This window comes from Cygnus atratus, chromosome 19 (assembly GCF_013377495.2).
Source record: "Cygnus atratus isolate AKBS03 ecotype Queensland, Australia chromosome 19, CAtr_DNAZoo_HiC_assembly, whole genome shotgun sequence".
Classification (NCBI taxonomy): domain Eukaryota; kingdom Metazoa; phylum Chordata; class Aves; order Anseriformes; family Anatidae; genus Cygnus; species Cygnus atratus.
Genome location: NC_066380.1, coordinates 950,001 through 965,258, shown reverse-complemented (window position 1 = coordinate 965,258; position 15,258 = coordinate 950,001). Strand labels below are relative to the sequence as shown.

General features: G+C 49.1%; 2 protein-coding genes and 1 long non-coding RNA gene across 12 annotated transcripts in view; 1 reads left to right on the top strand and 2 right to left on the bottom strand.

The window, feature by feature from the left end:
• The window catches only part of MAPKAP1 (MAPK associated protein 1), a 106,000-nt gene extending 104,165 nt beyond the window's left edge, over positions 1–1,835 (bottom strand). The window contains exon 1 of one of the 4 annotated variants that reach the window (XM_035555424.2): positions 1,766–1,835. The gene's annotated coding sequence lies outside the window, so the exon portion shown is untranslated. Of the gene's footprint in view, positions 1–1,002; positions 1,271–1,765 lie in introns of those variants that run through there. The other 3 variants (XM_050714610.1, XM_050714611.1, XM_035555425.2) reach the window with 3 other exon arrangements.
• A 557-nt stretch (positions 1,836–2,392) lies between these two features.
• LOC118252237 (uncharacterized) lies at positions 2,393–3,341 on the bottom strand. Its single transcript, XR_004780092.2, has 2 exons — positions 3,195–3,341; positions 2,393–2,858 (listed from the first exon to the last, which is right to left on the bottom strand). It is a non-coding gene; the product is annotated as an uncharacterized LOC118252237 (long non-coding RNA).
• A 360-nt stretch (positions 3,342–3,701) lies between these two features.
• PBX3 (PBX homeobox 3) overlaps positions 3,702–15,258 on the top strand; it is a 112,801-nt gene continuing 101,244 nt past the window's right edge. For 2 of the 7 annotated variants that reach the window (XM_035555306.2, XM_035555302.2), the window contains exons 1-2: positions 3,702–4,000; positions 6,607–6,680. In XM_035555306.2, coding sequence (XP_035411199.1) covers positions 3,702–4,000; positions 6,607–6,680 — 373 coding nt within the window. The other 5 variants (XM_035555305.1, XM_035555304.1, XM_050714617.1 and 2 more) reach the window with 5 other exon arrangements.

Genomic DNA, 15,258 nt, shown 5'->3' with positions numbered 1-15,258 from the left:
CACATATTCTATAGTGCTTATTTGTTTAATGGAAGCATAAATCAAAAGAAGTTGAATGAAAAACAGCATTTTTTCACTTTGTTGCCACTCTACTTCTCGCTGCACAAACATTTTTATGGCATAAAAACGCAGTTTTGAACAAGCATGATCATAATCTTATTTTTTCATAGTGTAACAGACTGCAAGCTGCTTCTGACTTACACACGTGCTCATGAGCAAAACATCTGCTTAAAATCTTCCATGACATCAAATCTCTTTGGTACTCCACGTCAAATGTAACTGGACAGGTACGCACTGGTTCAGCCATCGATGAGTATCTCCCTTTTCTCTGGCTTTTAATTTTTGTCTTGACAAATTTTTGGTCTTTCTTCTTCACCAGCAAAGCATAACACGTTTAAGAACCTTTGCTCTGCTTTCAGAGTAAGCGAGTTAGAGAGCACGTCTCAAGCAAAAAGGAAACGAGGCAGGGATTACGTTTGTGTTGTCTTGTACAAGAGACTTGCAGACAATGAACCGCTAGGTCTCACAGCTGGATAAAGCTTCTCAGCACACGCAGTGAACGTTAGAACGCATACTGGGATCTCTGTCAGAAGTGCTGCCTAACAGAAAGTCCTCATCTGGCCACTTCTGACAAGTGGAGAACTGCTGCTAGCAAGACATAAGACAACAAACTCACCGCAAGGCGTATCTCAAACATAATTCAGTGTCACAACCACAAACTACCGCAGCACCAAACGATAACCGCTTGTAGTGCTGACGGCACTGTGGCAGCACTCTGCGCTACGAGGACCAGCACCGTCACCGTCTGCTTCTGCAGCCCTACACCACAGCGGTGTTGGCCTGCCCCTTCCTGGGGCCGGCAGGCAGGGCCTGAAGGCAGCCTCAGCCCTGCCACCACCTTCCCAGCGGGTGACACTCGGTCCCCCGGGCAAAGGCAGCACGGAGCTGCCCGCGGGGAGCAGCTGGTCCTGCCCTGGGGCGCACGGCCTGCACCCTACTTACTTCTTGTCCTGCTTGTGAGCGTAAGCGGCCTGTTGCAGGTGTACGCGCCGGTCTGTTTCTCACAGAACTCTGAAAGGCTGGGAAACCTGCGCTACAGAAGGCACAGCGCGGGTCACGCCGCCAAGCTGCTTAAACTTCTGAAGCCTTTGTTGAGCAAGAGGAGAAGCTGCACAGCGAGCCGGCTGTCAGGCTTGTCATTCCTTGCGGCTGGGTGACACAGTTAGACGGAGCCCCTCCACTGCTCCTAACGCACCACCGGGGTTATTTCGGTGCAGGTCCGTGCCTGGGCAGCGACCTCGACTTTTTAACCTCACCCAAAGAAGCGCCCGCGAGCAGCTCTGCTCTGAGCCTGACACACCAGCAGAGCTTAACCGCGCAGCGCGCCTCTGCCCGACAGCCCCGACACGCAGAGCGCGCAGCGATGCCCTCAGAAGGCCCCGGCTGGGCTCCGCCGCTGCCCGACCCGAGGCCGCCGGCCTGCCTCCGGCCTGCCTCCGGCCTGCCTCCACCGCGGACGGCGGCGCCCCCCGGGCCCCCAGCGGCGCTCGGCCCGCGCCCGCAGCAACGCGCCGGGACCGCGCGCCCCGGCCGGGCCGGGCCGGGCCGGGCCGGGAAGGGCCGGGCCGGGAAGGGCCGGGCCCCGCCCGCCGCGCTCCCGGCAGCGCCGCGCCCCCGGGGACCCGCCGCGGACCGGGGCTGGAGGCCACCGAGGCCGGGCGGCGCCGGGCACGCACCGCGCCCCCCCGCTCTGCTCCGCACTTACGGGCCGGGCCGGGCCGGGCTGCGCCGCTCCGCGGGGCCGCGCCGGGCCGGGCACCGCCGCCTGCTCCCCGCGGCGGGCCGGGGCCGGGGCCGGGGCCGGGGCCGGGCCGGGCCGGGCCGGGGACGCGGCGGCAGCGGAGAGCTGGGCCGCGCCGCGACCCGGAAGCGCCGCCCCCGGATGTGACGATGGAGGCGGTGGCTCCGCCGAGCGCGTGCGTGCGTCAGGGGCCGGGGGTGGCGGCGCCCCCGGGCGCGGCGGGGCCCTGGGACGGGGCTGCCCCCGGCCCCCGGCCCCCGGCCCCCAGCCCCCAGCCCCGGGCCCCGGGCCCCGGCCCCGCGCGGAACCGCCGCTGTCGCGCCGCAGGGCTGCGATAAAGGCCGGGCGCCGTGCGGCTGGCGGCTGGAGGGGCCGGGCCCGCCCCCGAGGCAGGTCCTGCCGGGCGGCTCGGGCTGCCCCGTGACGCGCTCGCATCCCCCAGCGAGGCGCTGGTTAGGGACACTGGGCGGGAGCGTTCACAAACCAAACACCGCCCCTGACATAGCTCCGTGAGGTCTTTTGTGAGGAAAGCCCCGGTAGTTCCCATGTTCAGCCGCGCTTACTGCAAATAAAGGTAACGCTTTCCCGACGGAGGGTGTGCCAGTTTATTCCCAAATCCTCTAGGTTTTGCTTGTTGGACCTGTCAACACGACAGTATATTTATATCTGTATTACGATTTCTAAACCTTCCACGTAGCACTTGATATACAAGCGTAAACGTGTTGCATTTAGACAAACAGAACTTGCAAACCCCTGTATTTAACAATTCTGGTATTGTTTGAAAACACGAGAAATGTTGGACTGGGTTAGCCCAGCGTTCCCTCTGACTCATATTTTCTCTCCAGCAGACTACAGCAGATGCTGTTTTGGAGCGGGCAGATGAGCCTGGCCACTCTCGGCGGTCCGTGTGCTTCAAACTCGCAGACTGTCCAGGACTGGAGATGTTCACGGGTCCTTTTAGCACACATTTTCCTTTTGTACCTGTCCATGGCCAGCTGGCCAGGCATTTCTGCAGTTGCTTTTTAAACTTGCCAACGCAGCCTGCCTCCACCATCTCCTGTGGCAATAACAAGACAATATTGGTTAGTTTCTCAGCAAACCATGACCTAGCAGTCTCTAAACAGCCGTACACTTTGACAAAAAACAAGCTTTAAAAAGGATGCTACAGGATGGCTGTGAAAAGAATTGGAGTGCCACCAAAGGCTCTGGCGTGAAGACGTTTGTGTGATCCTGCGAAGGCCGGATAACAGAGCCTGGCATCAGTGGCCAACTGAAGGCAAGGAACTGAAACTGCTCTAGCAAATGACAGACAATAGGTAGCCTAAGGCCACGACCAAGGGGAAAGCAGAGCACAGAGAGTCATTCTCCAGCCGTCATCTCATGCTGTAATTACCTGACTCAGCCTGATAAACTAGTAGAAAAAATAACCCCGAAGATGAGCTTTCCGATGATTTAGTGAAGCAAACTGGACCACTGTGGGGTGAGATCAACACCGGAGCTGGCACAGGGGGAGCAAGGCAGCAGCATCCTGTTCATTTCAGTGTCAGCTAGCCATTGGAATCGCTCAGCTGTTCTGTGAAACTTCGCCCTCAGTGGACAAATGAGAACGGGTTTGTGAAATATTCAAAATAATAATCGTAAAAAAGATCTTTGGAGTAGCGCTCTTAATAAAGCTGGATGACACTAAGAACACATTTGTTTAGACCAGAAAATGCCGCAGTAATCGAGATAGAAGATAATTAGAATTTGAGTAAATGTGCTAATCGCTTGGAGGGACGGTAAAAGCCTGGTTATGTTCCCCAGAAATAACCTGCGACGGCTGAACACAGCCCGCGTGAGACGTGGTTGAGCCCCAAATCAAAGGGATGACATCCAGGTTACGGTCCTGAGTGAAGGTGCGATGACGGCGGTGTCAGCCGTGATTGAGAGAAGAGGCGAGCGGGAGCCAAGGAGAAGGATTAAGAGCTCTGGAGAGCCGCACGGAGCCGAGCTGTCAGCCACACGTCCGGGAATGTCAGAGCGACGCGGACGAGGCTTTGGTTTGGCCAGGCGCCTTCCAGCCGAACCCAAACCACCACGCACCCCCGGGATGGCCACCGGGGCTCCCGGCCGCAGGACCGGGCAGCTTTCCCCCTGCCCGGAGAGCTCGGCTCGCGCCGTGCCGCGCTGTGGGAGGCGTGAAGGGACCGCGCGGGGCAGGTGGGTGACAGCGGCGGGGCCGGGCTGAGAGCGGCTGCTGCGCGCGCTTCGCTTCGCTTCGTGCTGCCACGGCCAGCGCCGGTCTGCGGGCGGACGGGCGGGCGGCGGGAGCCGGGCCTCGGGGGGCCTCGGGGGGTCTCGGGGGGCTTCGGGGGGCCTCGGCCTTGCCGCCCCCAGCGGCCCCCCCCGGCCCGGCCCGGCCCGGCGGCCTCGGGCCCCTCGGCGGGCGGCGAGGCCTCGGCCGCGCGTTCCCATAGCAACGGGGGCGGGGCCGGAGCGGCGCTCGGCCCGGGCACGTGACCGTTCGAACGGCCCAATCGCAAGTTTCTCGGCCGGGGGGGCGGGGCCTCGCGGGGGCGGGCTGCTCGGGCCCCGCCCCGCCCGCTCTGAGTGGCCGCGGCCGCCGCCAGCGCCCGCCCCCGCGCGCTCCGATTGGCCGCCGGGCCCGCCGCTCCCGCCCCGCCCCGCCCCCCGGGGAGCGCCGCCGCGGCCCGGCCCGGCGGGAGCCGCGACCCCGCGGAGCCGCAGCCGGAGCCGGAGCCGGGCACGGCGGCGGCGGCCACGCCCGGCGGGGCGGGGCGGGGCGGGGCGGGGCGGGGCGGGCGGCGGGCGGCGGGCAGGGGCGGGGCGGGGGCGGGGCGCGGCGGGCCCACGTCCCTGCCGGCGGCCGCGGCGCTGCTCACAGGGTGACACGTCTGCGGGGTGAGTGAGTGGCGTTGGCAGGCTGTCAATCCCTCACGGAGCGGCCATCAAACACCATAAAACACACACCGGCACCGCGCCGCCGGCCCCATAAATCCCGGCCGGCTGGTATTTTTGCACATTGCTTTGCAGAGAGTGTGTAATTAATTTTTTTACAGTTCTTTCCCCTTTATTTCCGCTCTTTTCTTTGCGCGAGTCCAAACTTTTGATCGCTGCTGTTTCCCCCCGTTGCACAGACTTGGGACCATTTGTTATTTTTGGGGGGAGGGCAATTAATTTTTTTTCCCTCTGTGATTGTGTTTTCCTGGCTTTTTTTTATGTTGCAATTTGGGGGTGGGGGTGCTCGCTCGGTTTGTTGTGGTTTTTGCTGTTTGCCACCCTCCTAACTTCTTCGGGATTTGCAAGCAAGTTTTTTGATTTTGTGTTTTTTTGTGTTTTTTTTTTTTTTTTTTACTTTTTTCGTCTTTTTGCAAAGAAGATTTTTGGACAAGTGGGGAAAGACACAAAAAGCAACAATAAAAATAAAAAGGGGAAAAAAAAGGCTTTGGAGGAAGATTGTACCAAGGAAAGAAAACTGCAAAGAAACCTTATCAAGTCATTTATCCCAGCCACAGATATGATGATGATGAAAGAAGACTGTAACTAAAGAAGAGAGTGATTTACTGCGCTTTAAAGGAGAAGAGAGTGGAATAAACTGCTGAGACCCGGTCCAAACACAGATACTGATTTTTTGTTGTTGTTGTCGATCTGGTTTTTGCCTTTTTATTTATTTCTCTTTTCACGCGCGTGTGTGCGAGGACAGAGCGAGGAGTCAGGAACTGAGACTGACTTCGGGAGCCGGAGACCTATTCGCCTTTTCCTCCCGCAGCCCCCGCTCCGCTCCCCGCCGGCGGCGCAGCCCGCTCGCCCGCCGCTCCGCCCGGCAGCATCGATCGGGCTGCGGCGGAGGCCGGCATGGACGAGCAGTCCAGGATGCTGCAGACTCTGGCCGGCGTGAACCTGGCCGGCCACTCGGTGCAGGGGGGCATGGCTCTGCCTCCTCCCCACGGACACGAAGGGGCAGACGGCGACGGCAGGAAGCAGGACATCGGGGACATCCTCCATCAGATCATGACCATCACTGACCAAAGCCTGGATGAGGCACAAGCAAAGTTGGTTTCGTCTAATTAAACCTTGTCTTGTTGTGTGTGTGGGTTTTGTTCCTCTCCTCCCTGCTCCTCCGCGGAGAGCCGGCGTCTCACCGGCAGAGCAACTCCCGAGCGCTGTAGCAGAGATCGCAAGCAGCCGAGGCCGAACCAGAGTCGCTGTTTAATGATTTTTGTTGTTGTTGTTCCGATAAAATAAATAGAGACCCGCGCGGTGCCGGGGCCGCGTGCCGCGCCGCCCGGCTCGGCTGCAGCCCGGCGCTGTCGGGGCGCCTCAGCCCGGCTCGGCCGCGGTCCCCGTCCCCGTCCCGGTCCCGGTCCCCGCGGCTCCGCCGGGCCCCGTAACTTTGTGGCCCGGCCGCCCCCTGCCCCGGGCGGCGGCAGATGAGCGGCAAAGCCGCCGGGAGGTCGGTGCCGGGGAAGCCCGCGCCGCCCCAGCCGCAGTCCTACCGAACAAAGGCCGCCGGCGCCCGAGTTGCCCCCGTCCCCCATAAATCAGCCGCCGGCCGCGGCCCCGCGCTGATTTACGCTGCCCGCAGGTGAGCCGCGGGGCCCCGCGCCGCCCGGGCCCGCTGTCACGGCGCCGGCCGCGGTGATGGATGGCGGCGGCGGCGGCGCGGCGGCCCGGGGCCCCGGCACGGCTCGGCCCGGCCCGGCCCCGCGGCGCGGCCTCCCCCGGCCCGGAGCGGCGGCCCCTCGGCCTGGCGCGGCGGCGGGCGCCATGTTCGGCCGCTAACGGCTCTCTGTGCTCTCTTGCAGGAAGCACGCGCTCAACTGCCACAGGATGAAGCCCGCGCTCTTCAGCGTCCTCTGCGAGATCAAGGAGAAAACAGGTAAGGGGCGCCGCAGCCATCTTGGGCCGCCGCCGGCTCCGCCGCGGGAGCGCCCGGCCCGACCCGGCCCCGCGCGGCGCGGCGCGGAGCGGAGCGGGGCGGAGGGGCCCCGGGCCCTGCCCGCGGCTCTCCCCGGGCCGCTCCGTGCCGGGCCGGGCCGGGCCGGGCCGGGCCCGCCCGCGGAGCCGTGGCCGGCGCTGCCCCAGGTGCGGCGGGGCCGCAAAGTTTGCGGGCGGGTGCGGCGGTCACGGTCGGGCAGGGCGCGCCGCGCTGCCGGGGAGAAAGGAAAGGAACAAACCAAACCAAAAAGCAGCCCAAAGTAACAGCCTGTCAGCGGAGCGCGGGAGCACGGGAAGCGCGCTGCTGGGAAGAAGCTAAAGAATGAGAAAGTGACGGACGCTTTGACCCCAAATTTCTATAGAGTGCAGCAGAGCTTTAGTTGTTCTCCGGCGATGACACTTTAAATGTCAAAAATCTTACTCTCAAGTGTACAAAAATATATATATATTTTTTTGTGCTACATTAATGAGACAGTAATAAATGCTGTACTCTTTCTTAAAGGCATTTTAAATTTTTCTTTTTTGCAAATTTTTGACATCACTGAATTTACAGAGAAATTTCTTTTTTGAAGAAGACGATTTTGAAAAGTACTCTGTTTTGCATTATGAGAATAAAAACCTTTTTTTTTTTTTTCTGATCTGGCTTTAAAAATAAAAATATGCATTGGCTTGCATTTTTAGCTGTACTTGATATTCAAACACACACAGTCCCCCTAATTGCAAGCTGAAAAAATAGGGTTATATAGACAAAACCTACAAATGTGAAATCGTGCAGTTACCAACTGAGAAGCCCAGAAGTGCGCAGTACTCCGTAAATTATGGTGCTTTATGTCCAAGGGCTTCTTTGCTACCGGGGATCCACTTCAGTTTCTGCTGACAGCTAAGCACTAGGGTATTGACTGTGTTGTGAATATTAAGATTGATTCTGCTTTATATTGCATTATATTACCAGGGATAAGGGGAATGATCCCCCCTTCTGCCCTCCCTCCCCCCGTGCCTGTGTTTTGCCTCGATCAGTTCACAGTCCCTTTCTGTCCTTCTTGGTTTGTGTTTGTTTTCTGTCTTTCTCTAAACTTTCTGCCTGTCCTGCTCCAGAGCTAACCAAGCAACCTGCCCTTGATGTTCAGACATTTTGCAGCAGGCAAATTTCAATTAAGAAGGCAGGCATAGGTCCTGCGATCACGTTATTTGCACAGGGCTTAGCCTCGCTGTTTTGAAAGGAAAGTATAGTCAACCACATGTCAGAGGTGAGTTAAGAAAAAAAAACCAAGTCTTTTCAGAAGCGGGGATTACTGGCAGAGGGGGGTTTGGTGAGGCCACTGCTGTCGCAGAAGCGAGAGGGAACCCATCAGGAGATTTTGGGATTTGAAATGTTTTTGGGTGTTTCGGTGAAATGTGCGAGTTGCGAAAAATCCTGCCTTTGTGCTCCAAATAGTCGAGCCAAGTTTGCAAGTTATCTCTTTGGTAAAATAGCTGAGAACCAACAAAGAGCGAAGACGTCTGTCTGCCCAAAGGCAGGATCCTGCCAGCCCCAGCAGCACAGGAGAGACAGGATTAATGCACCGAGTGATTGATGGAGATGAATCCACACCCCCACCAAAAACTATTCCCGCAGGGGGATGTTCACTCAGGGTCTCCCAGTTGAGCTGAAATGTCTGTACAGACTTCAGTCAGTGTGCTAAAGCAAAGATAACGTGAAGATAAATTCTAGCTTATTTTCTATAAACTGTTTTCGTAGGAAACAGCTCGAACAATTCTGAACTGGAAGGGTAAACAGTCCGAGATGCAATTAAAGCAGAAGCTCTCCCTTCCCCCCCCCCATTGCTCTGCGTTGTCTTGTGGTCCAAGTACTTAAATCTGGCTGCAGCTGGCTCATGCTCTGGAATTTAATTCTTTTTAATCAGAACCAAAGTTTACCTTGGTGCTGGCAGTGGGAATTACTGTGATGGCTTTCCCGCTACCTTCTGTGAGAAGGAAGAGAGGTGAGAAGGGAGACTGGAGCCTATACGTGAAGTGTAATTGCAGTCATGTCTATTCTGAAATAAGTAATGCAATATTTAAGTCATTTTTATATTGAATTATGTATTTTTTTTATATTTTAGTAGTTTTCAGTACAGTCAGCAAGTACTTTGTGAGACTGGTAGCGACACAATACGTGGAGGAATCCCCAGTTTAGGTAGAGCAACTCTGTCACTTTCCGGCAAGGGTTAATGAATGCATCACATTTTTCGAAGCCTTTCTCTCTGTCGCACTTAGGGTTAGGAGCTCATGAGTTTTTTTGCGTGAGGTATTTACCATGTGTAAAGCAAATCACTGAGCTTACTGAATTTAGCCTGACATTTCTTTTTTAACGTTTTAACATTTAAAAAAGTGCTGCATAATGCATTTAAGAGCCTCGCAGATATTAATAGATATGTGCATTCTTAGAGGCAACCACAAGGTAGCATGGTTTTCATAAAGAAACTAACTGCCACTTATTTCTTTAATTAGTTCAAGGAAAAATGATACCCAAAGTTCTACTGAAGCCCCTCTAATAAAATACAAAGATATGCAAGTGAGAGTCTGTTGGCTCTATTTTGTTATATTTTACCTGCTCTCTGAGGTGTCGCTTGGAAGTCTTAAAGTTACCTTCCTAAGGCGCACTCACATCTGTTGCATTCCTGCGTATCAGTCTGCCTTGCGCGCCTACCAGTAGGAATCAAAAACTGATCCGTGCCTTTTTTTTTTTTTTAATAATCTCTCTTATTTACGGGCTAAAAATCCTTTAGATTTGTAATCTGATTAACTCTACATTAGTACGTTGCTATACCTGAGGTACTGGTTTTTCTCATGGAGATAGAAATGAAAATATATTAATTCTTATAGTCTTAAAATGGTTAGGGAATTGCAATTATTTCCCAGTGGAATGACATATTATTACATCCTAGACTGTGTTGATAGATGATTTGTTTTGTCTTTAAGAATCATTGATACGGATAGGCACACACACTTATAAAAATGTATGAATGCGTGTGCATATATGCACACATGTATACATTTATTTATTTATTTATTTATATGGGTCCAACAGAAACAATGATAGCTGCCAACCAAACCCTAATTTACTGTCACCACAAACCCTAAATAGCATTCATTTACTAGTAAAGCCTAATGGCATACATGATGGTTTGCCAGATTTGTGGCCTTTGTGAGGCTTATAAGCAGGACTGACTTGGGAAGATCATAAAACTTAATGAACTTCTCGACTGCAGGAGGTGTCCGCAGGGGAAGAGAAAGGCCTGCTTGGCTGGTTGGGCTGGTTGAACTATTTTTTATGTCTAAAGAGAGAGGAGGAAAATGTTCATTAAAAATGTTCTCCTCTCTTGCAGAGTTTTGGTTTAAAGAATGAGAAAAGAAATAGAAAGGCCAGACAAATAGTGAAGTTAACCAGGAGGTTAATTTTTTGCGGTTCCCCATGTAAACTAAAACCTTTACGTTTATTGCTACAACTGCAAATAACCATACAGTGCTATTCTGATGTCTGAAGGGCTGTATCATGCCCTTACGTGTTGCAAAGCTCCTTATTGATGAAAATGGCCCAACTCTTTTAGGAACACCCCTTGTCGATACGCTGCAAAATCTGTAAACTGCCTGTTAGGTAACTCCGTGGAGAAAGACTTGCTTTTTGCCTTGTCTTCTACAAGAATTCGAAAATATTAACCCCTTTTTTCCACTGTTGTTATTTAAAAATAGTACCACAGGATTGTTCCCTTACATAAATTTCAACTTTTCACTGTTTATAAACTATTATTTAGTGCCATCAACTTGCAATAATTTGTAATAACATCGAATCCTAACAGGGCGATCTGAACATTAAAGGATTCAAAGGGAACAATGAAATAGCACTGATAGCATACATATATGTGTGTGTGTGTATGTAGGGTAGCTATTTTCAAAATATCAACAATGATGTTATTGTTATTCAGTTTAGCTATTTAAAATATTTATGTGCTGTCCTGGTGTTTTTTTCAAGGTACTAAATACATATTTTTTATGTACCCTGACTACATAAGGTAGTAATCACTGTGTATTTATGTGCGTACATCTTTTCTTCAGCTTAAATTATTTAGCTTTTGTTTCCTTTCTCATGCTTCAGTGTCCAAAATTTTTCATTGAATCATTGGTTATACTTTTTTTTTTTAATTGTCAGCAAATGTATTACAAATGATGACGTGCAGTAGTGTGCTAGGTCATTTACACTGTCCTTATGGCAATGGCACTGCTTTTCTTTGTAAATATCCTACTAGTAAAAATAAATTGGATAAAGTATCTTGTTTGTCATTTGGTCGTCTGGTTCAAACACATTCACAATGAAAATTCTCTCTCTTCGGTGGATTTCCAGCAGGATACTTCTCTGGATAAGAACACAGGCGGTTGTGGTGATAATTTTCATTAGAAAAAATGTGATACTTTGTCTTGCAGAACCTGTAACTACATAGTATCTTTAGACCATAACATTGTTAGTGCTCCTTGCTATATTTAAATAACAATCTTTGCCTTGATTACCAGGATCTGTGTTTCCACATCTTTTTTTTTTTTTTTTCCCCTTGCGTAAAGGATAAATTTGGACCTACTTGTCAATACTAATTTAAGTAAGAGCAGGGATTTATTTTATTTTATTTTATAGCTATTTTTCATCTCCTTCATTTTATTTTTGAATTTGATACATTTGCTTGTTTATCTGAAAACAGTAAATTATGTGAGTTACTGTGTGGTTTATTTTAGGATGCTTGCTGTAAGTTAAGGAATTTTTGCATTCAGAGATAAATTATAATAATAGCATATAGTGAATGCAAGAGTCCCTTTTTACAGGATTTAGCCCATTTATCAAGCTCTATTCCTACGGCTTTCAATGAAAAAGTTGTACGATATGGATATTATGCTGTCTTTTTTCAATTTAAATATTGATTTGTGTGAAACATTAATATAATGATATTTGCAGTCTACCGTAGACAAATATAAGCAGAATTAGACATACTAAATTGTTACAAATGTAATACAATATTTAAATGCATATGAAGACTATATTAATAATTATATGGTAGAGAAAGAGAGTCCAGTTTGTATCTGTTCTCAATTTTAAGACTGTTTTACAGTTCCTTGCACATCATATGTATGATGGTTTGATGAATATTTTTATGAATAATAAGAATGAATACTAAAGCTGTGTACTAATCAGTCAAAATCGGTGGAGAGCCGAGTGTTTTCCTTTTCTTGTATCCTTGGTAGAATTAGATGTAGCTGTTTGTATTCCCTGAATTGACACCCTGAGAAGAATGCTTTGTTTGTTTTCTCAGCAGTCATGTTTAATGCTATTCGCTTATCAAGGTGATCAGCATGGTTCAGATAACACATGCCTGACACAGCCTGCCTTTTTTCACCATCATGTTGACCTTTTGTCACATTTGCTTTTCTCTGGTAGGCAATTCATGTCTTTAAGTATGAACGGAGTAAATAATTCACATCAATATTTAATATAAATTATTAAAGTTTCTGTCAGCTCTTATAGTTCATGCTTTTATAAAGTTAGAGTAGTTCATCAGCCAAACAGATGAATTGTGCTTCTCAGCTGGACATTAGAGCTCTTCCATAATGCTGTCTTTACAGTGGAAGTAAACAGGGAATTAAATATGAAAGGAAATGAAGCCTGGTACTTGAATGGTATATATTTTTCAATAATGCACATTCTTTAGAAAGGCTCAAAGTACTAGATAAATATCTATCATTATTTATTTCGTTACTCTCATACTTCATTTTGCCTTCATGTTGCAAACAGAATCGTAGAAAGCCCCACTGACCCCGGCATTTTCTTCTACTCTTTGTTATTAGCCTTCCGCCTGCGCTCCTGCTCCCTTCTTGGGTTAGGTTGGGTGTACTAGCGTGGTTTTTTTCCCTAATGTTCTTTTTCTGTTTTTAAAGATTGATGGGGAGCACCAAGATGATGAAGTCTGAGGTTTTTTTTAGTCCTTGTTTATAAACTATAGTTTATATTTTGCAAACAAAATGACCTGTGATTGAAAATAGATTCTGAAAATATTTTCTGAAGAAAAATGGTCCGATATCTCATGGTAACAGCTATGATGTATTAATTGCTTCAGGAAGTGGGTAAAAATACCTCATTTTGCCTAAGAGAATATAGTAAAAATCACTGTGCATTTATTTTAATTTTGTACTATTTTAGGTATTTTACTTGGAATTCTTTTGTTTAGCATCAGTTCAGTACATGTTGCACAGTCATACGGGCTGTAACAGTATCTATGAATCACTGAATACCAGGCGTCCTGCAGATCAATCACTTGGAAAGGGGGTGGTTTTGTATCATGTGTTTACAGGTCAAAACCTTTTGCTATACTTAAGTCATGCGTCAACATTTAAAGCTAATCTCTTATTCCTCATTGTCCAGCAGGTGGCTTTTTCATATATTATTTAATTTTTAATTATAAGTGGAAATGGAATTTAATAATATTATCCTGATTACATTTTTTTCTAAACGAACAACAAATTTTCAGTATATCCTGGTGTATATGATAGAGCAAATGAAAGCGTCTTGAGATCTTGAAGTATACAATCTAAATTAAGATTCTAAACAGGCATTACAGATGCTGGTAACTTTGGCAATTATCATTTTGTTTGGTGAACAGTAGTAAAACAGTGTGCGGTAAAAGTGTTTAGAGAGAGAGGATAAATAAATTGAACAGTTTTGCAATGCAAAGTGGTTTGTGGTGTTTTTGAGGATTTCTTGGCTCTTGCTTAACTGCTATTGTGAAGCCTGGAGCAGATTTTCCCATTGCTAATGCCCTAGAAGTATTAATTCACTTTGATATGCTAATTAGAGGGCATTATGCAAGAAATGAGATTAAGTGGCAGCATGAAGCCATTTGCCTGTCAGTAAATTGAGAGCTTTAGCATCAGGAGGAGCTTTGTTTTTTCTGAGTTTCTCTTGGTTTTGCATATAAATAAAATTGATTGAAAGGTCTAGAGAAGCTTCTAGAACATTGGTGGTTCTTTTTCTCCTTCTATGATTATTTAAACTTCATGTTAAAGGCTTTCTCTGAATATTAATTGATCTAATGGGAGATACTGAACATGAAGAATTTCATTGTATTCTCAGTTACTGTATCTTAACAAAAGGAAAGTATTAGAATTCTTTGTGTCATCTGATTTTTGTGGTATTATTTTAGATATATCTTACAGCGCTGCATTATAACCTCTTTGACTGCTAACTGTTACTGTGCTGAAAACTATACCTGCATGGAGGTATTTCTGCCGGTTCTGCTGGTTTTGAGATTTGTATAACGAGGGCCTGAACAGCTGAAGTCAAACGGTCGGCTTGGATTCCTGGGCAATCAGGCCTTGAACATTTATCATCCCTGCTCCGTTACAGGATTTCCCATGATTTCTTATGTAAATCACACGTATATTTTCCTTCATTTAGGAAGGAAGGGGTTGTAATATTGACCATAGATTTTATTCAACTGCCAGAAACTGTGTTAAAATAACATTAAGGGATTGACTTACAGCCATAAGAGCGAGGAAATTTGGAGTTAACAGTTAAACTCTGCCCTTAACTCAACTCATTGAACCTATTTATTAGGGCATATATGATACGTAAGATCACTGTGCTGAGACCTCTGCAGTATTAGGATGCTCCAGGATGACTCAATGACGAGAGTTTCTGATTTAGTTCAAATTTTCCTTTTTTGTGTGTGCGTGTGTTTTTTATTCAGCCTTGGAATTTCTTTACTACAGTTTTGTGGTTAGTTTGCTTTTTTTTTTTTTTTATACTGTTTAAAAATATCAGAGAAGTAATTCTGGAAATTGAACAGAAACTTATCGGAAAATAAAAACCAGACCGAACCGAACAAAGCCTCTCTAGTCCTCTTTGCCTGAGTGCTTGCAGAATGTTTGTGTGCTTGCGTGCCCATCTCCTCCACAGATCATTGTCGCAAAGTCAATCAGGGGAGTAGTGCTAGAGTGACAGTGCTTGTTATGAGCCCCAATAGTTATTTAAAAGAAAGGAAAAAGGATAAAAAAATGCCCCAGAGCTCTGTGCGGGGGCTGTTCGTACTAGATGCACATGGTCTCCCTGATCCTGGCAGCTGAAGTCTATCACTGTTGGGAAATTTTTAACGTGAACCACATAAGACACAAACCACAGCAGTTTCTCCAGAGCCATAGGGGTTTTCGCGTCACTGCAGTACAACTGGCGTGCGTGCACGCCGCGGGCCTCTGCCTGACACCGCTGCCATCAGCGGCCAGGGCAGCGACCGGCTCTCAGCTGGGGCGCCCTGCTCGTCCTCCACGGGCGCGTCGTGGCCAGCCTGTGGAGCTGGCGGGTTTTAGTCCCCGGGAGATCCTGAGCCAGTTGGCCCAAAGAATCTGATCAGGACTTCATCACCCAAAAACTGAAAGTTAGGAACCATTTTGATGCCAGGAAGAGCAAAACAGTGCCTTTTCAGGCACAAAATCAGTTTTTCTCT